Source organism: Macaca thibetana, chromosome 1 (assembly GCF_024542745.1).
Source record: "Macaca thibetana thibetana isolate TM-01 chromosome 1, ASM2454274v1, whole genome shotgun sequence".
NCBI lineage: Eukaryota > Metazoa > Chordata > Mammalia > Primates > Cercopithecidae > Macaca > Macaca thibetana.
The window spans coordinates 128,571,728-128,592,942 of NC_065578.1; the positions used below are offsets into that span (position 1 = coordinate 128,571,728).

Consider the following 21,215-nt stretch of genomic DNA (forward strand, 5'->3'; position numbering starts at 1 on the left):
GGGCCTGGAGGCTCTGATTGCTGGGCTAAGGAAAGGTTAAACCAGTTGGGCAGTGGAGTCGGGGGAGCAGAATCTAAACTGGGAAACTCGGTAGCAGAAACAAAGCCGGCGTTTGTTGGGATTCCCTCTTGCCTGGGAGGCTGTTCTCAGACCACGGCATTCCTGGGTTGGACAGAGTCAGCTCAGAGTGGCTTCTCTCCACTGCTGCAGCAACAAAAGTCACTGCCTTTCCATAGGTCATGCTTAGAGCCCACCTCAAGGGATCCAGGCACTTCTTCCCTGCCAGAGCTCAAAGAACAGAGGCGTTACAAGTAAATTCAGGCTAGGCTTGGTGGCTCACGCCTGTAATCCCAGCACTTTGGGAGGCTGAGGCAGACAGATCACTTGAGGTCAGGAGTTCGAGACCAGCCTGACCAACATAGTGAAACCCTGTCTCTACTAAAAACACAAAAATTAGCCAGGTGTGGTGGTGTGCACCTCTAATCCCAGCTACTTGAGAAGCTGAGGCAGAAGAAATGCTTGAACTCGGGAGGCGGAGGTTGCAGTGAGCTGGTCTGTACTCCATCCTGGGCAACAGAGCAAGACTCCATCTCAAAAAATTAAATAAAAAAAAAATGCACCAGGCCCAGTGGCTCATGCCTGTAATCCCAGCACTTTGGGAGGCTGAGGTGGGCAGATCATTTGAAGTCAGGAGTTCGAGACCAGCTTGACCTACATAGTGAAATCCCATCTCTACTAAAATACAAACATTAGCCAGGCGTGGTGGCAGATGCCTGTAATCCCAGCTACTCGGGAGGCCGAGGCAGGAGAATCACTTGAACCCAGGAGGTGGAGGTTGCAGTGAGCCAAGATCACAACACTGCATTGTAGCCTGGGCAACAGAGCGAGACTCCATCTCAAAAACAAGAAAGTAAAATTAAAGCTCAATAAAAGCTAGTTTTTTTTTTTTTTTTTTTTTTTTTGAGACAGAGTCTTGCTCTGTCACCAGGCTGGAGTGCAGTGGCACGATCTCGGCTTACTGCAACCTCTGCCTCCTGGGTTCAAGCAATTCTCCTGCCTCCTGAGTAGCTGGGACTACAGGCCCGTACCACTGTGCCCAGCTAATTTTTTGTATTTTTAGTAAAGACGGGGTTTCACCATGTTGGCCAGGATTGTCTCGATCTCCTGACCTTGTGATCCGCCCACCTCGGCCTCCCAGAGTGCTGGGATCATAGGCATGAGCCACCGCGCCCGGTCGAAAGGCTAGTTCTTAACGAGAAAGGGCTAGAGTCAGGCACGAGAGATAGCTTTTCAAGAACACTCAGTGGCCAGGCACCACCACTGGGTGACAGAGCGAGATTCCATCTCAAAAACAAACATTGAGTCAATAAATCAGGTAAGATCTAAGGGGGTGAGAATAGCTGTTCCTCTGCAGACCATCTTTCCCCATCCTACATTCTCCAGCTATGAAGAGAAGCTGCCTGGCAAGGAAGGTGTACGGCAATAGGTGGTGACTGATGAGAATAATCAGAGGAAAATAAGGAATGGAAGTAAAGATTCAAAAGGGCAGATATCTCCACAGGAACAGGACCCACCCACAACCTGTAAAGCAAGGCCAGAACTCAGCTCACTTGCCCAGGGGTCTGGGCATTCAAGGACTGAGTTCCAATAATCACCTGTGCTCAGCCGGGGGCTAAGAAAACAGACAAGTCAATGTGGCATTTGTTTTTATTAGAAAACCCCTTAGTAAGCACTTCTCTAACCCAGAATAGACACTGGGTATCCTCCAAGAGTCCCATAGCTTTCATTTCATCTTCTACCCTTTTCTGAGAGCGGGGGGCAGGGGATGGGGGTGGTGTCAGGCAGTCTCAGAAATGCCCCTCCTAGACCCCTGAGAGAATTCACATTGCCAGCAATAAACCAACAGCACCTCAGTGGGGCATCAGAGGGCCCTCTAGGCTCAAGGCTATTGCCAAAGGCATTCCCGTTTATGGCTTCACATGGAACCAAGGAGGCTCTCACAGACTCCTAGGCCTGGTCCTTCACTATGGCTGAGAGCAGGGCAGGATCCAGGAGAAAGTGGCCAAGGGCTAAGAGAGAAGAGATTGCATTAAGATACCCTCTGGAGTCTGGAAAGCACCTGGATTTCTTGGGAGAGGAGCCTGGATTTCTTGGGAGAGGAGGGCTGTGGAAGCCCCACTCAGTTCTTCTTCGTTTTGGGAGTGTCATATTTCCTCTTGCTGGAGTACCACAATAGCAGGGGGATGCCGATGGAGGGAAGGGTCATGACCCCAAAGGCTGCCCAGTCCAGCTGTGAAGGAAAACAAAGACCTTGCTTAGAAGTCTGGATTAGGGCACAGGAGAAGCCAGGGAAAATATGAGTCCAATGAGAAAGGAAGCAGTCTAGTCCACGTTTATTTATTTTTGATACAAGGTCTTGCTCTGTTGCCCAGGCTGGAGTGGAGCGGCACGATCACGGCTCACTACAGCCTCGACCTCCTGGGCTCAGGTGATCCTCCCACTTCAGCCTCCTGAGTAGCTAGGATCACAGGGGCGTACCACCACACCTGGCTAATTTTTTTTTTTATTTTTTGTAGAGGCAAAATATCACTATGTTGCTCAAGCTGGTCTTGAATTCCTGGGCTCAAGTGATCCTCCAGCCTTGACCTCCCAAAGTGCTGGAATTACAGGTATGAGCCACAACACCCAGCCTAAATTTTCTTAGCTTTTAATTTTAATTTTTTTTTTTTAGAGATAGGGTCTCACTCTGTTGCTCAGATTAGAGAGTAGTGGCGCAATCACAGCTCACTGCAGCCTCAAACTCCTGGGCTCAAGCGATCCTCCAGCCACCCAAGAAGCAGATTACAGGTGCACACCACCAGGCCTAACTCAGCACAAATTTTAAGCAGAACTTTGGCCAGGAAGGTTCCTCTCTGACCAATCCTGATATAGAATGGCTCTCTAAAGACCAATCTTTCAAGCTGTGAAACCAAAGGACTCACCTGACCCAATCCAGACTGGAAGAGAAGCTTCTGTTCCAGACAATCTTTGAGAATGGAGATACCCTGGTCTTGCCCCTGACAGTCAAGCCTCCTATGATCTAACCCTTGTTTACACTTCAGGCCCCCTCTTCTCCATTCCTCCACCTCATATTCTGCCCGTCAGCCTTGATAAACTACTTGCCATTCCTGAATCACACCACACTTTTCTCAATCTCAGCTGGTCTCTCTCCTCAAGTGCCTGCCCTTCCTTACCTCCTCCAGAAAGTCCCCTCTCGTTAGATGTTCCTGCTGCATGCTCCTCTAGCACCTGGCATATAACCTCTATCATAGCATTTTCCCCATTTACTTTTACTTCTTTTTTTTTTTTTAAGACAGTGTTTTGCTCTTGTCGTCCAGGCTGGAGTGCAGTGGCTCGATCTTGGCTCACTGCAACCTCCGCTTCCCAGGCTCAAGCAATTCCCCTGCCTCAGCCTCCCTATTTACCTATTTCGAGCCCTCTGTGAGCCCGTAAGATCTTGTTATTTTTAGAGACAGGGTTTTGCTGTCACCCAGGCTAGAGTGCAGTGGTGTGATCACGGCTCACCGCAGCCTCAAACTCTTGGCCTCAAGTGGTCCTCTTGCCTCTGCCTCCCAAAGCACTGGGATTACAGGCATGAGCCATGGTGCCTAGCCAGCCTGTAAGATTTTTAATGGAAGGAACTGTGTTTTATTCATCATTGTTTCCCCAAAGCAGAGAACAGAATGAGCACATAATTTGGAACATCATACTTATTCACTGAATGAATTCCATCATTCAGTACTTCAGGCTAATCTTCAAAAAATTCTTTCGTAGACTAGACCACAATAAAGTTCCCACTTAACCTACCCAATGATCTATGACCCTCTGAATCTAACCAGATTTTTTTTAAAACCTCAAAATAGACCCAGAGTCTAAGATGGGTGTCTACTTAAAGATAGGACTCTACTCAAGTCAGTTTTATGGTTTTGGCAATTGTGATCTCATTGCCAAAAATCTCTGGATATGGCTAAATCAATCTATTTGATAAGTATCCATATCAGACACCAAAAAACAGACAGGGCAAGAACCAACCAACAAAACCAATCTATGGAAGCCAAGAGGGTCCAGAACCAAAAGGGGATTCTCATACCAAGGGACTGATGAGAGAGAACACTAGAAAGCTTACAAAATGAGGGGAGAATCGCCTGTCAAACTCCCGCTGAGCCAGGATTCCTCCCTGTCCAGGTGCACTGGTAGAGCCAATCTGAAAAGAAGAACGACATTAAGGCAAGTCTCCACCTCATCTAATCTGAGAAAGGGCGGTCCCAACCAACCCAACTCTGTGCATTACAGTCTTAGTTCCCAAAGGCTCAGGAGCACTTCAAGAAGATGAGGGAAAGCTTTTGGCTAGACAGAGTTGGATGATTCTCTTTTAGTGTGTTGTAAAGAGGAGTACCTAGGAGCCAGAAGACTTGAGAAATATCCCATGATGAACGTACATTAAACAGGGTAGGCCATGCATGCAATTGAAATTAAAGCCAAATTCTTCTGTCTGAGCCTCAGACTCTGGAAAGAGTGAAGTTGCTCACCACCACTGGCCCCTCTACAGTGCAGGGTGTGCAATGGAATGACTTACCCTTGGTAATCATTTACTTATTCCTCCAGCAAAAATCCGCAACTTCACAGGGTTAATGTGAGGCTCAAATGAAATAGCAAAAGTATATAATGAAGTATAAAGCCCTACCCAAATGTACATTATTAGAGGAGGGGTTGAGTCTGGCCCACATTCCTTTGTCTTGGAGAGGAGGCCAAGAGTTTGGAGCATACTTTTATTCCAAAGTGGCAGCTGAGCCTCTGATTTTATGTCTATTAACCCATCAACTACTAGATAGAACCAAAGAGTCCTGAAGTTGGTTCTGAAAGCAGAAATGATACCGGATGTGAAAACACAGCTGGGTTTAGAAGAATATGGTTCCATGTAGTTTATGAAAAACGAAAATGCAGAAGGTGCACTGAGTGTTAGTTCTTTTCATTCCATAGTTGACCGTGTTAAGTCCCTTCCCTACTGTGTACTAATTAGCCTACAGCCCTACTTGTATGGAGGATCATACATTTTAGCTTCATAAATTTATGCATTTATTTGGCTTTATACATTTATTACTTAAGCTTTTTGAGGACTTGGACAGTATCTTAATCCTCTACGTATTCCCAGAGTCTGGCACATTTCAGGAACTTCATAAATGTCTGTTGACCTTTACATCAATCAAAAGATTGTTTACTACTGAGTTTATATTGTATATGGGAAACAGAGAAATCTAAGACAGTCACTGGCCTCAGGGAGTTTATAATTAAATTGGGAGGTGGGGGTGGGGAGAGGGAGCATCTATAAATAAGAAACTACTGAAGACACTGATTAAATGTTCACGTGGCATAGACTTTAAGTGCTACAGAAGTTTAGATGCAGTCAACATGTTTATGAAAGAATGAATAGTGGCCAGGCGCTGTGGCTCATGCCTGTAATTCCAGTACTCTGGGAGGCCAAGGCGGGCGATCACAGGTCAGGAGTTTGAGACCAGCCTGGCAAATATGGTGAAACCCCGTTTCTACTAAAAATATAAAAAAGCAGCTGGGCGCGGTGGCGCACACCTGTTGTCCCAGTTACTCGGGAGGCTGAGGCAGGAGAATCGCTTGAACCCGGGAAGCGGAGGTTGCAGTGAGCCATCTTACACTACTGCACTCCAGCCTGGGCGACAGAGTGAGGCTCTGTCTCAAAAAAAAAGAAAAAGGAAAAGAAAAGAATGAATAGCAAAGAGCAATATGAACTGAGGACAGAAAACAAGGAGACATAGCTCAAAGCTGGGTCTTGAGAAAGCTTCAGATACAATGGAGTGGAGGGAAAAGGATACTTCAAACAGAACAAAGGCACAGAGGAAAGAATAAGGACTGAGTTGGGGGAGAAGGTGTGGGAAGTAGCTTGGCCTAATAAGGATGTAGGGTCTGTATGGGCAGACTGGGAGAGAAGGCTGGAGGCAGAAAAGAGCTAGACTATTGGAGGGGGGGCAGTGAGAGGCAGAAAAGCTCAGCCCTGATGCCGCAAGCAGGAGCAATCTAAGCAAGGGAAGGAGAGAGTAACAGTGGAGCCTGGGAAGAATCTGACAGTGGCAGAGAAGACAGATCAGAAAGGCAAGGACATCAGTAGGCAGCAAATGACACACTCCAGATGAAAAGGAAGGCAGAAGGAATGAAAAGGAGCAAAGGCCGGGCGCGGTGGCTCAAGCCTGTAATCCCAGCACTTTGGGAGGCCGAGGCGGGCGGATCACAAGGTCAGGAGATCGAGACCACAGTGAAACCCCGTCTCTACTAAAAATACAAAAAATTAGCTGGGCGCGGTGGCGGGCGCCTGTAGTCCTAGCTACTCAGGAGGCTGAGGCAGGAGAATGGCGTGAACCCAGGAGGCGGAGCTTGCAGTGAGCCAAGATCGCGCCACTGCACTCCAGCCTGGGCAACAGCGTGAGACTCCGTCTCAAAAAAAAAAAAAAAAAAAAAAAAAAAAAAAAAAAAAAAAAAGAAAAGGAGGGGAAGGCCATGGTACACCTCTTCCATCCATTTCAATCACTCTTGTCCAGAACTTTAATTTGAAACATACTTCCTTAGGACAATACCAAGTGTCTGGTTAATGTTATCTCCCTCAGAATTTAGTAGCTACTGTAGAAATTTTCTGTAAGAGGTTTTTGTTTTTACAATCTATACTTTTTAGATGGATATCCATCACCTTAAACATTTATCTTTTTTTTTTTTTCTCTGAGACAGGGTCTCGCTGTGTCACCCAGGCTGGAATGCAGTGGCAATAAAATGGCTCACTGCAGCCTCAACCTCCCGGGCTCAAGCAATCCTCCCACCTCAGCCTCCTGAGTACCTGGGATCACAGGGGCATGCACCATGCCTGGCTAATTATTTGAAATGGGGGTCTTACCATGCTGCCCAGGCTGGTCTCCAACTCCTGGACTCAAACAATCCACCCACCTCAGCCTCCCAAAGTACTGGGATTACAGGCATTAGCCACTATGTCTGGCCCTATTTATCTTTTCTTTATGATGGAAATGTTCAAATGCTTCTCATCTGGCTATTTTGAAATATACATTAGATTACTGTTAACTATAGTCACCCTACTGAACTATCGAACACTAGGTCTTATTCCTTCTATTTTTTTTTTTTTTTAAATGGAGTCTCACTCTGTCGCCCAGGTTGAAGTGCAGTGGTGTGATCTCGGCTCACAGCAACCTCTGCCTCCCGGGTTCAAGTGACTCTCTTGCCTCAGCCTCCCAAGTAGCTGGGATTACAGGAGCCTGCCACCACGCCCAGCTAATTTTTGTATTTGTAGTAGAGATGGGGTTTTTCCATGTTGGCCAGGCTGGTCTTGAACTCCTAACCTTAGGTGATCTGCCCACCTCGGCCTCCAAAAATGCTAGATTACAGGCGTGAGCCACTGCGCCCAGCCCCAACTGTATTTTGCTACCTATTAATTGACCTCTCTTCATCTCCCTCTCACCCCCCCCACAAGAGATTTTAAGGGAAGGCAGATCCAAACTCCATCCAGCTAAGGGTTTGGGCAACTCACCACAACGGGCCCATCCTCCTGGGCCAGGTAAGTAATTGTCGCCGAGGTGAAGTTGAAATAACCAGCCTTGAGAGGGCGCAGGACCACAGTGTGGGAGACATTGCTAGCACTGGCTCAAGAGTTAAGGAAGGGAAAGAGATGAAGCTAAGGTTGTAGCAGCCTTTCGGCCTGTGGACCTGTGGACTAAATGCAACATTTACAAAACAGTTGTCAATACGTGCTGATCTCATACAGGCAATACTCTGCAGGAATGAAAAAACATATGCTTCTTTTTAAAATTTATTTTTTTTTTAATTATTATACTTTAAGTTCTAGGGTACATGTACATAACATGCAGGTTTGTTACAAATGTATACTTGTGCCATGTTGGTGTGCTGCACCCATCAACTCCTCAGCACCCATCAACTCGTCATTTACATCAGATATAACTCCCAATGCAATCCCTCCCCCCTCCCCCCAAATTTACTTATTTTTTTTAAATATTAAAAAAAGAGAGAGAGAGAGATGGGGTCTCACTTTGTTGCCCACGGTGGTCTCAAACTTTTGGGCTCAAGTGATCCTCCCGCCTTGGTCTCCCGAAGTCCTGGGATTACAGGCATGAGCCACCACACGGGACCTAGGCTTCTTTTTCAAATCTAAAGTGTATGGTATTACAGGTTGTTTTTCCAGCTAAATTTTAAGGGGCCTATGTTATACTCAGTGCACTGGTTTTTGAAGTAAACTTCCAAACCAATATATATCATGGATAAAAAACTATAGTCATTTGGCCAGGCATGGTGGCTCACACCTATAATCCCAGCACAATGGGAGGCCAAGGTGGGTGGATCACCTGAGGTCAGAAGTTCGAGACCAGTTTGGCCAACATGGCGAAACCCCGTCTCTACTAAAAATACAAAAATAGCTGGGCGTGGTGGCGAGTGCCTGTAATCCCAGCTACTCTGGAGGCTGAGGCTAGAGAATCGCTTGAACCAGGGAGCCAGAGGTTGCAGTGAGCCAAGATGTGCCACTGCATTCTAGCCTAGGTGACAAGAGCGAAATTCCATCTCAAAAAAAAAAAAAAAAAGTACACTAATTTGATCAGTGCTTCTTCTTGGGTGGTTAAAAGAAATTATAGCCACTTAAGCTCATAGAAAATCTTTTTTTTTTTTTTTTTGAGACAGAGTCTTGCTCTGTCACCAGGCTGGAGTGCAGTGGCATGATCTCAGCTCACTGCAAGCTCTGCCTCCTGGGTTCACACCATTCTCCTGCCTCAGCCTCCTGAGTAGCTGGGATTATGGGCACCTGCCACCAATCCTGGCTAATTTTTTTATATTTTTAGCAGAGACGGGGTTTCATTGTGTGTTAGTCAGGATGGTCTTGATCTCCTGACCTCATGATCCACCCACCTCAGCCTCCCAAAGTGCTGGGTTTACAGGCGTGAGCCACCTGCACCCAGCCAAGCTCATAGAAAATCTTTTGTTAACTATAATTGAAGGAAATTCTTGAAAATACAAAAAAAAAAAAACCCACAAAACAAAAACAAATACAAAGACCACATTTACCCTCACCAAGAAACCTAAATGTATATATATTTATTATTGATATGATATGGATCTGTGTCCCTGCCCAACTCTCATGTGGAATTGTAATCCCCAATGTTGGAGGGGGGGCCTGGTGGGAGGTGATTGGATCATGGGGGCAGATTTCTCCCTTGCCATTCTCATGATGTGAGTTCTCACAAGATCTGGTTATTTAAAAGTGTGTAGCACCTCCCCACTTACTCTCTTCCTCCTGCTCCAGACACTTAGGTGCCTGTTTCCCCTTTGCCTTCTATCCTTGTAAGTTTCCTGAGGCCTCCCCAGCCATGCTTGCTGTACAGCCTGCAGAACCGTGAGCCAATTAAACCTCTTTTCTTTAAAATTACCCAGTCTCAGCTTGTTCTTCATAGCAACTGGAGAACAGACTAATAAAATACAATTATTATTTGTTTAAGAGACCAGGTCTCGCTTTGTCACCAAGGCTGGAGTACAGCAGCACTATCATAGCTCACTGCAGGCTTGAACTCCCAAGCCCCAGCAATCCTCTCGACCTCCGCCTCCCAAGTAGCTGGGACTATAGGCATGTGCCACCACACCTGGCTTAAATATACTTTAATTCACAAGAAGAAAAATACCATCTAATTCAATACTCGAGATAATTGGTAGATTAGAATAAGAGACTCATTGAATAAGAGACTTTAAAGGGTCACCCAGGTCCTTCATGCTAGCATCCCAGTAAATTTCTTTTTTTTTTTTTAATTTTTGAGACAGAGTCTTGCTGTTGCCCAGGCTAGAGTGCAGTGGCGCAATCTCAGCTCACTGCAACCTCCACTTCCCAGGTTCAAGCGATTCTCCTACCTCAGCCTCCCGAGTAGCTGGGATTACAGGTGCCCACCACTGTGCCTGGCTAATTTTGTATTTTTAGTAGAGCCGGGGGTTTCACCATTTTGGCCAGGCTAGTCTCGAACTCCTGACCTCGTGATCCACCCACCTCGGCCTTCCAAAGTGCTGGGATTACAGGCGTGAGCCACCGTGCCTGGCCTGAATTTCTCTTAAAAGCACCTTAAATATCCTTGTCCAGCCACAAACATCTTTATTAAGTGCCTATATCCTTCCAGTATAGTATGTTTCAGGGGGTTTTTTTTGTTGTTGTTGTTTTTTTGAGACAGAGTCTCACTCTGTCGCCCAGGCTAGAGTGCAGTGGCAGGATCTCGGCTCACTGCAACCTCCGCCTCCCAGGTTCAAGCAATTCTCCTGCCTCAGCCTCTCAAGTAGCTAGACTACAGGTGTATGCCACCACACCCAGCTAATTTTTGTATTTTTAGAAGAGACAGGGTTTCACCATGTTGGCCAGGCTGGTCTCAATCTCTCTTTTTTTTTGAGACAGAGTCTTGCTCTGTCGCCCAGGCTGGAGTGCAGTGGCGTGATCTCGGCTCACTGCAAGCTCCACCTCCTGGGTTCATGCCATTCTCCTGCCTCAGCCTCCCGAGTAGCTGGGACTGCAGGTGCCCGCCACCACACCTGGCTAATTTTTTGTATTTTTAGTAGAGATGAGATTTCACTGTGTTAGCCAGGATTGTCTTGATCTCCTGACCTCGTGATCCGCCTGCCTCAGCCTCCCAAAGTGCTGGGATTACAGGCGTGAGCCACCGTACCCTGCTTGTTTCAGGGTCTTATAATCGGAACTTCAGGATGCTCCTTCTTCATGTCTACTCTAAATCATGCTTACACAATTTACACCAACCTCTCTTGCTCCATCTTATCCAGAGAGATGACAGGAGGACAGCCACACATATCCAGCCTATTTGAAGTACCCCCACTGCTTTGCAGGCAAGGCTATCCCTGCCCCCCTCCCTTCATCACCAAGTAGCAAGAGGATACGGCGCAATCCGGTCCCATTTGACATTGAGCATTCCAGACACAATGCCAAAGTCTTCTGGAGGGAAGGAATCATCAGATAGTTCCACGTCTAATGCAGCACTAGAAAATGGACGAAACAAAATAAGGGTTAGTAAGTAATGGATATAAAATTAAAGCAGGCTGGGTGTGGTGGCTCACGCCTGTAATCCCAACACTTTTGGGAGGCCGAGGCGGGCAGATCACCTGAGGTCAGGAATTCGAGACCAGCCTGGCCAACATGGTGAAACCCTGTGTCTACTAAAAATACAAAAATTAGCCGGGCGTGGTGGTGTGTGCCTGTAATCCCAGGTACTTGAGAGGCTGAGGCAGGAGAACTGCTTGAACGCTAGGAGGCGGAGGTTGTAGGGAGCTGAGATTGTGCCACTGTACTCCAGCTTGGGACAGAGTGAGACTCCATCTCAAACAACAAAAAAAATCAAAGCAATTGTCCAGGCGCAGTGGTTCACGCGTATAATCCTAGCACTTTGGGAGGTCAAGGCTGGCTGATCTCTTGAGGTTAGGAGTTTAAGACCAGCCTGGCCAACATGGTGAAACCCCGTCTCTATTAAAAATACAAAAATTAACCAGGCGTGGTGGTATGCGCCTGTAATCCCAGCTACTCGGGAGGCTGAGGCAGGAGAATCGCTTGAAGTTGGGAAGCAGAGGCTGCAGTGAGCCAAGACTACACCACTGCATTCCCGCTTGGGTGACAGAGTGAGATTCCATCTAAATAAATAATAATAATAAAATTAAATTAAATTAAAGCAATAAATAATCAAACCTGCCTGTTTCTCCAAAAAAATGAGAATTGCAAAAGAGAGATATGAGTAATATAGTAACTTGGTTCTGTTGCATTGAAGAATCCAGGTCAAAGACTGGATACTATTGCTCACAAGCACCAAAATAATCAAGTATCCAGGAGGCAATAGGTCCAAGTTCATCCTTGCCTCAATTTTTCTTCATGTACATGCCTATGTCTGTGGAGGGAGGGAGAAGAGGAACACAGTGAATACAGAGGATAAAGTTAAAGGGAATAAAATGAAAGAAAGGCAATAAAAATGCTCTCGGCTAATGAAAGAAGGAAAATGACACTTTTTATTTTTTTTGAGATGGAGTCTCTGTCTTGTGGCCCACGCTGGAGTGCAGTGGCGTGATCTCAGCTCACTGCAACCTCCGCCTCCTGGGTTCAAGCGATTCTTTTGCCTCAGCCTCCCGAGTAGCTGGGACTACAGGTGCCTGCCACCACACTCGGCTAATTTTTGCATTTTTAGTAGTGACAGGGTTCTGCCATGTTGGCCAGGCTGGTCTCGAACTCCTGACCTCCGGTGATCCGCCTGCCTCAGCCTCCCAAAGTGCTGAGATTACATGTGTGAGCTACCATGTCCGGCTGGAAAATGACACTTTAAACCCCTGAGGTAACAAGGGATTGTGTATTTTTTGTGTCTTAATGTTCCCTCCTTGTTTTTCCACAATTCTTGCCACTTCCCTACTGTAAAATTCTTCCAACCCAAAATGTGAAAGATGGTTTCTTGTAGCTTAGGTAAGAATGTCCTCCTTTCCAAAAGTAGGTCCCAAAGTATATTCATTCACTCAATATATCCGATGCTGGAAGTGTCCCAAAGAGAAACCACTACCCACCAATATGCTCCCTACTCCCATCTGAAAACTAAGAATCCAGAAATAGGCTTAATCTGTAACTCCAGGGCCTCCTTACCTTGAGCCGACATTGTAGATATTGTACTGCAAGGTCAGGTCTCGTCCCTCCACGGCATATCTGTTCAGCAGTGATTTGGAAGCCAAAAGCCTGGCTCCTTCCTCTGCTTGAGTGACAGCAAATAGAGCCAACACCACAAACGCCAGCAGCCTCATCTTTAGAGAAAAAAGCAAAGTGAGTTATCAAACCAAGTATGTAAAATTCACCAAAATCCTCTTGACAGGGCTCCCGTAGAAAGCTCCTTCGATGCTACCCAAGCAGCAGCCCTTTCCACAGAGTAGTCCATAAGCCACCAGCGCAGACCCGTTCTCCAGACTCTCCTACCATCTTCACCCTGCAGCCCTCGAAAACCTGGTACAAGTACCAGTATATCTACTGCCCTCTTCCTGTCAGAAGCCCCGGGATGCTCACCGGCCGGTGGTGTCTTCTGAAGGGACACCATGTGGCCAGAGCAGGGCTTTCTTTGGGGTGCCTGATTTCGGCCGATCTTGGACCTGCAGGAGCCTGTTTGTAGCTTTCCCTCACACAGGAGTGCCCACAGCTGCAGCCTTCCCGCGGCTCCTCTCCTCCTTGGCCACAGCTCCACTGGGATCTCACCGCGGACTCTTGGGGTCCTCCTCACATCCCTGTACCCCACTCTCCAGTCCAGCCCCTGAGATCCCATTCGTCCTCGCCTGTCACAACACCTTTTGGGTCCTTCGGGCAGGGGACGGGGGTCAGTCACCTCTGCCCACCCCCGCCCCCCGCCTCTTGTCAAGGTTACACGTCCTCCAGCCAGCGCGTCCTCTGCCCTTCCCGCCTTCCCCGAGCTAACCTCCAGCCACGGGGTGATGAGCGGACACGAGGCTCTCGCCTGTCCCGCTCAGACGCCCTAAGTCTCCAGACTCACCTTGGGCATCCCAAATGCCTTTCCGGAGCCGCAAAGACAGGAAGAGAGCGTCAGCGTCGGAAAGACCGGAAATAAGCACTGGCCGGAAACAATGCTGTTCCTCCCAATGCCTTGTGGGAGTTGTAGTTCTTGGAGAAGCCCCACCTTTCTCTTTGTAGTGCCCGCCTGCCTGAGAACCTGTGAGCGCTCCTGAGAGGTTTGTGCGCTCTCCACGCTTCTTATTCTGCCCTCTTTGGGGGGCTTTTCAGGTTGATTTTTCACTACTGTATGTGACCCGCACCTGATTGGGTGCTTTGGGAAACTAGCAAACCTAGAAATTTGGATCATCTATCTAAAATGTCAACTAATACTGTTGAACAGAGAATTAGAGAAAAGCTATTCCAATCAGTATTTTTTCTATTCTCAGTCAAGACACGTAGACATTCCCTACATCCAGCAGGTCACCGAGCCCTGAGCTTTATTTAGAAGCCCTTTGAAGTGCCAAAAAGGTAGATCTTTTCTTCTCCATTCCTACTATAACTGCTTTAGTTCTTGCTGGGTAGTCGATGTGGGTTTTACTCTAGTAGTCTTTCTATCTTAGGTCTTTCCCTGCACTTTTTATTTTTATTTATTTTATTTTATTTTTGAGACAGGGTCTTCCTCTGTACCTCAGGCTGGAATGCAGTGGCTCGATCTCAGCTCACTGCAACCTCCGCCTCCCGGGTTCAAGCGATTCTCCTGCCTCAGCCTCCCCAGTAGCTGGGATTACAGAAGCATGCCCGGCTAATTTTTTGTACTTTTAGTAGAGATGGTGTTTCACCATGTTGGCCAGACTGGTCTCAAACTCCTGGCCTCAAGTGATCTGCCCGCGTCGGCCTCCCAGAGTACTGGGATTGCAGACTTGAGCCACCACGCCCGGCCTCCCTGCACTTATTAATCAGCTGCCGAACTTCCCAAAACAGCATTTTGAACAGTAGATCTTAGGTTCAGAGGATGAACTGTGAAGTTAGGCAGTCATGAATTCAATCCCAGTTCTGTCACTTAGTGGTTAGGTAACCTTGAACAAGCATTACTTATATAACACCTTGGTTCGCACATCTGTAAAACAAGATAATTATAGCACTCACAAAAGGTTAGAGTATCAAATAAGATGATGTATGTAAAACTCTCAGTACAGTACCTGGCACATGTATGTGCTCAGTAAATGGTAATTATCAGTATTGCTGATCTTGTAGAATAATACACATCGCCTGTATCTGCCTTAGTATCTGTCCCTCCATTCTCCACCTCCAAGATTGCAGTTTCTTGAGAAAATGTTGTCCATTTCCGGTTGCTTAGTGTCCTGCCTGAGCATGCAGGAAGTAGTCCAGGAATTAATAATGACTTCTCTACATACAACCTCCAGTCTGCTTCGACTTCAGGCCTTGGTGTGTGACTTCCTTGAAATGTCCTCCTGCCCCTCTTCCTATCCAAATCCAGCCAGTCCTTCAGGACCCTGTTCTGGTCTCGTCCTCTCTGGGAAGCCCTCCTTGGCTTTGAGTGTTCTTTCACAGCACAACAATTTATTTGTTTTCCTCTAATTGTTTCTGGCTTGAAAAATATACCTTAGGCTGGGCACAGTGGCTCATGCCTGTAATCCCAGCACTTTGGGAGGCCGAGGCAGGTGGATCACGAGGTCAGGAGATCGAGACCATCCTGGCCAACATGGTAAAACCCTGTCTCTATTACAAATGCAAAAATTAGCTGGGTGTGGTGGCGCATGCCTGTAATCCCAGATACTCGGGAGGCTGAGGCTGGAGAACAGCTTGAACCCAGGAGGCGGGGGTTGCAGTGAGCTGAGATCACGCCACTGCACTCCAGTCTGATGCCAGAGCAAGACTCTGTCTCAAAAAAAAAAAAAAGAAAAAAGAAAAGAAAACTACCTTAATGATTAGGTCCTATTTCTGTAGTGTACACTTTTTCAAGGGCAAAGAAAGTGCTCAAGAAACATCTGCTGATTGGATCATTTTTTTTTTTTTTTGAGACAGAGTCTTGCTGTGTCGCCCAGGCTGGAGTTCTGTGGTGCTATCTCAGCTCACTGCAACCTCCACCTCCCAGGTTCAAGCAATTCTCCTGCCTCAGCCTCCCAAGTAGCTGGGACTACAGGCATGTGCCACCACGTCCAGATAATTTGTATTTTCTTTTTTTTTTTTTTTTTGAGACGGAGTCTCGCTCTGTCACCAGGCTGGAATGCAGTGGTGCAATCCCGACTCACTGCAAGCTCTACCTCCCGGTTCAAGCAATTCTCCTGCCTCAGCCTCCCGAGTAGCTGAGATTACATGCATGTGCCACCATGTCCGGATAATTTTTATATTTTTAGTAGAGGTGGGGTTTCACTGTGTTGGCCAGGATGGTCTCAATCTCTTGATCTTGTGATCCGCCCGCCTCGGCCTCCCAAAGTGCTGGGATTACAGGCATGAGTCACCACGCCTGGCCAATTTATTTGTATTTTCAGTAGAGACAGGGTTTCGCCGTGTTGGCAGGATGCTCTTGATCTCCTGACCCCGTGATCCATCTGCCTCGGCCTCCCAAAATGCTGGGGTTACAGGTGTGAGCCACCATGCCCAGCCAATTGGAGAAATTTTTACTCCTTCCTCCTTCCTTTTTCTTTTTTTTTTTTTTTTTTTTTTTTTTTTCTTTTTAGACAGAGTCTCACCCTTTGCCCAGGCTGAGTGCAGTGGCACAAACATGGCTCACTGCATGCAGCCTTAACCTCCTGGGCCAGCTGATCCTCTCACTTCAGCCTCCCAAGTAGCTGGGACCACAAGTGTGCCCTACCATGCCTGGGTAATTTTTTATTTTTTTATTTTACTTTAGGGATGGAGTTTTGCCATGTTGCCCAGGCTGGTCTCTAACTCCTGGGCTCAAGTGATCCACCTGTCTCTGCCTCTGAAAGTGTTGGGATTACAGGCATGGGCCACCTTGTTTGCTCAAATATTACTTTCTATAGCCATTTCTCCAGGACCGGAAAGATGGAAAGTGTAGGTGTTCTTGTTTCTCAGACTCTGCTGCACCCAAAAGGAATATATCTTTAGCACACACTGTCCAAATGCCTTACTATGGAGTCACTTCTGAGTCCAGAAGAGAAATGTCTTCATCCTTGGGTTGCCCACTTATACACTGACCCTTTTCCTGCCTCTATCCCATCCGAGTCACTTGTTCTTTCATTAGTACATTTAGCATTCATTTTTTGAGCACCTATTATGTGTCAAGCACTGTGATAGTCACTATAAGAGATACAAAATAGGGCCAGGCACAGTGGCTCACTACCTGTAATCCCAGCACTTTGGAAGGCCGAGGTGGGCAGATCACGAGGTCAGGAGTTCAAGACCAGTCTGACCAACATGGTGAAACCCTGTCTCTACTGAAAATACAAAAATTAGCCGGGCATGGTGGGACACCCTTGTAATCCCAGCTACTTGGGAGGCTGAGGCAGGAGAATCGCTTGAACCCGGGAGGTGGAGGTTGCAGTGAGCCGAGATCGTGGCACTTGACTCCAGCCTGGGTGACAGAGCGAGACTCCATCTCAATAAAAAGAGAGATACAAAATAGGATATGGAGCCTGCCTTCAAGAAGGATGACCTATAGTCCTAACCATAACGAAAAGACAAATGAGGTTCAAGCACTCCTCAAGAAAAAACAAACAAACAAAAAAAAAACAGGCAAGGTGGTTCACACCTGCAATCCCAGCACCTTGGAAGGAAGGATTGCTTAAAGCCAGGAGTTCGAGACCAACCTTGGCAACAAAGTGAGACCTGTCTCTACAAAAAAAAATTTTTCAGTAGCCAGGTATGGTGCCATGTGCCTGTAACCCCAGCTTACTCAGGAGGCTGAGGTGAAAGACTTGCTTGAGCCCAGGAGTTCGAGGCTGCAGGGAGCTATGATTGCACCACTACTCTCCAGCCTGGTGACAGAGCAACAACCTGTCTCAAAACAAAACACATGGGCCGGTGGCTCATGCCTGTAATCCCAGCACTTTGGGAGGCCGAGGCGGGCGGATCACCTGAGGTCAGGAGTTCAAGACCAGCCTGACCAACGTGGAGAAACCCTGTCTCTACTAAAAATACAAAATTAGCTGGGTGGGGTGGCACATCCCCGATATAGTCGATGGGAAATATCCGCCAAAGTGACTTATGTCAAAGTAAGTCTGTCAAGAAAATCTTGGATTTAGTATAGATTGATTTTTTTCCTTTTTTTCTCTAGAACTAGAGAGAACCTGGGAAAATGCTGTGATAACAGATCATTTCACCCCTGGAACTCTCACATATCTCACTGTGGATCAGAAAGTCTCAGACAAGGGATGGGCTGATGAGGACACATCATCTCTATTCAGTCTCCCTACTGGAATTCATTCTGACTAGAGTAGAGAGATTTTGAGTCAATTGCTAAAGGAAGCGTTTCTATTGAAAGAGCTCCAAAAGAATACAAATGCTTCCTGCCATCTTCAAGGGGACTCCAAACCAAGAGACTGAGTAGGACTTTGTTAGATGAGCAGGAATTGTGTGTCAGGATTGGAGGTGTACAGAGCCAGTGTGAGGCCACCTATGGTGTCAGTTGTGCCCCTAGGATGGTATAACAGGTTTCAAGCCTTGTTTCTTTTCTTTCTCTCTTTTTTTTTTTTTTTTTTTTTTTTAAGACAGGGTATCCCTGTGTCACCCAGGCCGGAGTGCAGTGACTCAATCAGCCTCAACATCCTGGGCTCAAGCAATCCTGTCTCCCTAATAGCTGGGAGTAAAGGCATGCCCCATCGTGCCTAATTTTTTTGTTTTTTATAGAGATGGTGTCTTGTTATGTTGACCAGGCTGGTCTTGAACTCCTGGACTCAAGCAATACTCCCTCCTTGGCCTCCCAAAGTGCTGGGATTACAGGTGTGAGCCACCGCGCCCAGCCTACATTGTTTTTTTATTGTGTTTTATTTTTTGTTTTGTTTTTGTTTTTTGTTTTGTTTTGTTTTGTTTTTAAGATAAGGTCTCCCTCTGTGGCCAAGGCTGGAAAGCAGTGGCATGATCACAGCTCACTCCAGCCCCGAACTCCTGGGCTAAAGCTACCCTCCTGTTCCAGCCTCCTGAGTAGCTGGGACCACAGGCACTCGCCACCACGCCCAGCTAATTTTTAAATTGTTTGTAGAGACGAGATCTCGTCTGTTGCCCAGACTGATCTTGAACTCCTGGGCTCAAGCAGTCCTCCTGCCTCAGCCTCCCAAAGTGCTGGGATTACAGGCATGAACCACTGTGCCTGGCCAATTTTTTTTTTTTTTTTCTTGAGACCGAGTCTCATTCAAGCTGGAGTGCAATGCGCGATCTCTGCTCACTGCAAACTTTCCCTCCTGGGTTCAAGAGATTCTCCTGCCTCAGCCTCCCCAGTAGCTGGGATCACAGGCAACAGGCACATGCCACCATGCCTGGCTAATTTTTGTATTTTATAGAGATGGGATTTCACCATGTTGGCCAGGCTGGTCTCTAACTCCTGACCACAAGTGATCCACCTGCCTCGGCCTCCCAAAGTGCTAGAATTACAGGCGTGAGCCACTGTGCCCGGCCCTGGCCAATTTCTTATTGTGATTAAATATACATAACACAGGGCCGGGCGCGGTGGCTCAAGCCTGTAATCCCAGCACTTTGGGAGGCCGAGACGGGCGGATCACGAGGTCAGGAGATTGAGACCATCCTGGCTAACATGGTGAAACCCCGTCTCTACTAAAAATACAAAAAACTAGCCGGGCGAGGTGGCGAGCGCCTGTAGTCCCAGCTACTCAGGAGGCTGAGGCAGGAGAATGGCGTAAACCCGGGAGGCGGAGCTTGCAGTGAGCTGAGATCCAGCCACTGCACTCCATCCTGGGCGACAGAGCGCGACTCCGTCTCAAAAAAAAAAAGAAAAAAAAATATATATATGCATAACACAAAATTGACCATTTTAACCTTTTTTGTTTAGACAGATTCTCACTCTGTCACCCAGGCTGGAGTGCAGCAGCATAATCATGGCTCACTTCAGTCTTGACCTCCTAGGCTTGATCTTCCTGCCTCACCAATTTGGACAAACTGTATCCATCTGAGATCAGTTGGTTAAAGAGGTAGATGTGATGGAAAACTGGCTCTAACTTCTCTAATATTAATTCAACACAGATTTGCTGATTACCCTCCTACGTGGTAAACACTGTTCTAGGCCCTAGGGCAATAGCAGTGGACAAAACAGATAAATCTCCTTACCTTTCTCTCAAAACAGAAAATAGCCCTTTCTAATGCAGCACCGTCCAGTAGAACTTTCAGTGGTAATGAAAATATTCTAGGCCGGGCGCGGTGGCTCACGCCTGTAATCCCAGCACTTTGGGAGGCCGAGACGGGCAGATCACGAGGTCAGGAGATCAAGACCATCCTGGCTAACACGGTGAAACCCCGTCTCTACTAAAAAATACAAAAAACTAGCCGGGCGAGGTGGCGGGCGCCTGTAGTCCCAGCTACTTGGGAGGCTGAGGCAGGAGAATGGCGTGAACCCGGGAGGCGGAGCTTGCAGTGAGCTGAGATCCGGCCACTGCACTCCAGCCTGGGAGACACAGCGAGACTCCGTCTCAAAAAAAAAAAAAAAAAAAGAAAATATTCTATAATATCTCCACTGTTGAACATGGTAGCCACCAACTACATGTGGCTATTGAGCACTTGAAATGTGACTGGGCAGACTGAGGAACTGAATTTTTTTTTTTTTTTTTTTTTTTTTTTTTTTTTTTGACGCGGAGTCTTGCTCTGTGCCCCAGGCTGGAGTGCAGTGGCGCGATCTCGGCTCACTGCAAGCTCCGCTCCCCCGGGTTCACGCCATTCTCCTGCCTCAGCCTCCCGAGTAGCTGGGACTACAGGCGCCCGCCACCTCGCCTGGCTAATTTTCTTGTATTTTTAGTAGAGACGGGGTTTCACCGTGTTAGCCAGGATGGTCTCGATCTCCTGACCTCATGATCCGCCCGTCTCGGCCTCCCAAAGTGCTGGGATTACAGGCTTGAGCCACCGCGCCCGGCCCTAAATTTTTAATTTTATTTCATTTTAACTCATTTCTTTTTTTGTTTGTTTGTTTGTTTTGTTTTTATTGATTTTTAATTGTTTTGAGACAGAGTCTCACTCTGTCACACAGGCCATAGTGCAGTGGTACGATCTCGGCTCACTGCAACCTCTGCCTCCCGGGTTCAAGTGATTCTCCTGCCTCAGCCTCCCGAGTAGCTGGGACTACAGACGGTGCCACCATGGCTGGCTAATTTTTGCATTTTTGGTGGATACAGCGTTTGGCCATGTTGACCAGACTGGTCTCCAACTCCTGACCTCAAGCGATCCACCTACCTTGGCCTCCCAAAGTGCTGAGATTACAGGCGTGAGCCACTGTGCCCAGCCTCGTTTTTTTAACTCATTTCAATTTAAGTTTGAATAGCTACATGCAGCTAGTATATTGAACATCACAGCTCTAGTGTACTCTGACACATGTCTGGACTTCGGCTTGAAATGCAAAAGCCCAGCATTTTGCTACTGAGAAAGCATTTTCTCTGCTTTTTCTCTGAAACAGTTCTTTCTCCATCATTGGGTAAGCTCGGGTCTGAGGTACGGG

General features: G+C 47.2%; 2 protein-coding genes across 4 annotated transcripts in view; one reads left to right on the top strand and one right to left on the bottom strand.

Annotated features, from left to right (window-relative positions):
* Nucleotides 1-21,215, top strand: part of LAMTOR2 (late endosomal/lysosomal adaptor, MAPK and MTOR activator 2) — a 334,290-nt gene that overhangs the window by 279,551 nt on the left and 33,524 nt on the right. The gene's annotated exons all lie outside the window — the stretch shown is intronic.
* Nucleotides 1,690-13,690, bottom strand: SSR2 (signal sequence receptor subunit 2). 2 transcript variants are annotated; one of them, XM_050755453.1, is made up of 6 exons: nucleotides 13,617-13,690; nucleotides 12,728-12,882; nucleotides 10,996-11,094; nucleotides 7,598-7,706; nucleotides 4,166-4,243; nucleotides 1,690-2,290 (listed from the first exon to the last, which is right to left on the bottom strand). In XM_050755453.1, the coding sequence occupies exons 1-6, from the start codon at nucleotides 13,623-13,625 to the stop codon at nucleotides 2,180-2,182; spliced, it is 561 nt and encodes a 186-aa protein (XP_050611410.1). In that variant the 5' UTR covers nucleotides 13,626-13,690; the 3' UTR covers nucleotides 1,690-2,179. The 2 variants fall into 2 exon arrangements, with proteins under 2 accessions (XP_050611410.1, XP_050611415.1); XM_050755458.1 differs by lacking the exon at nucleotides 13,617-13,690 and adding an exon at nucleotides 13,542-13,564.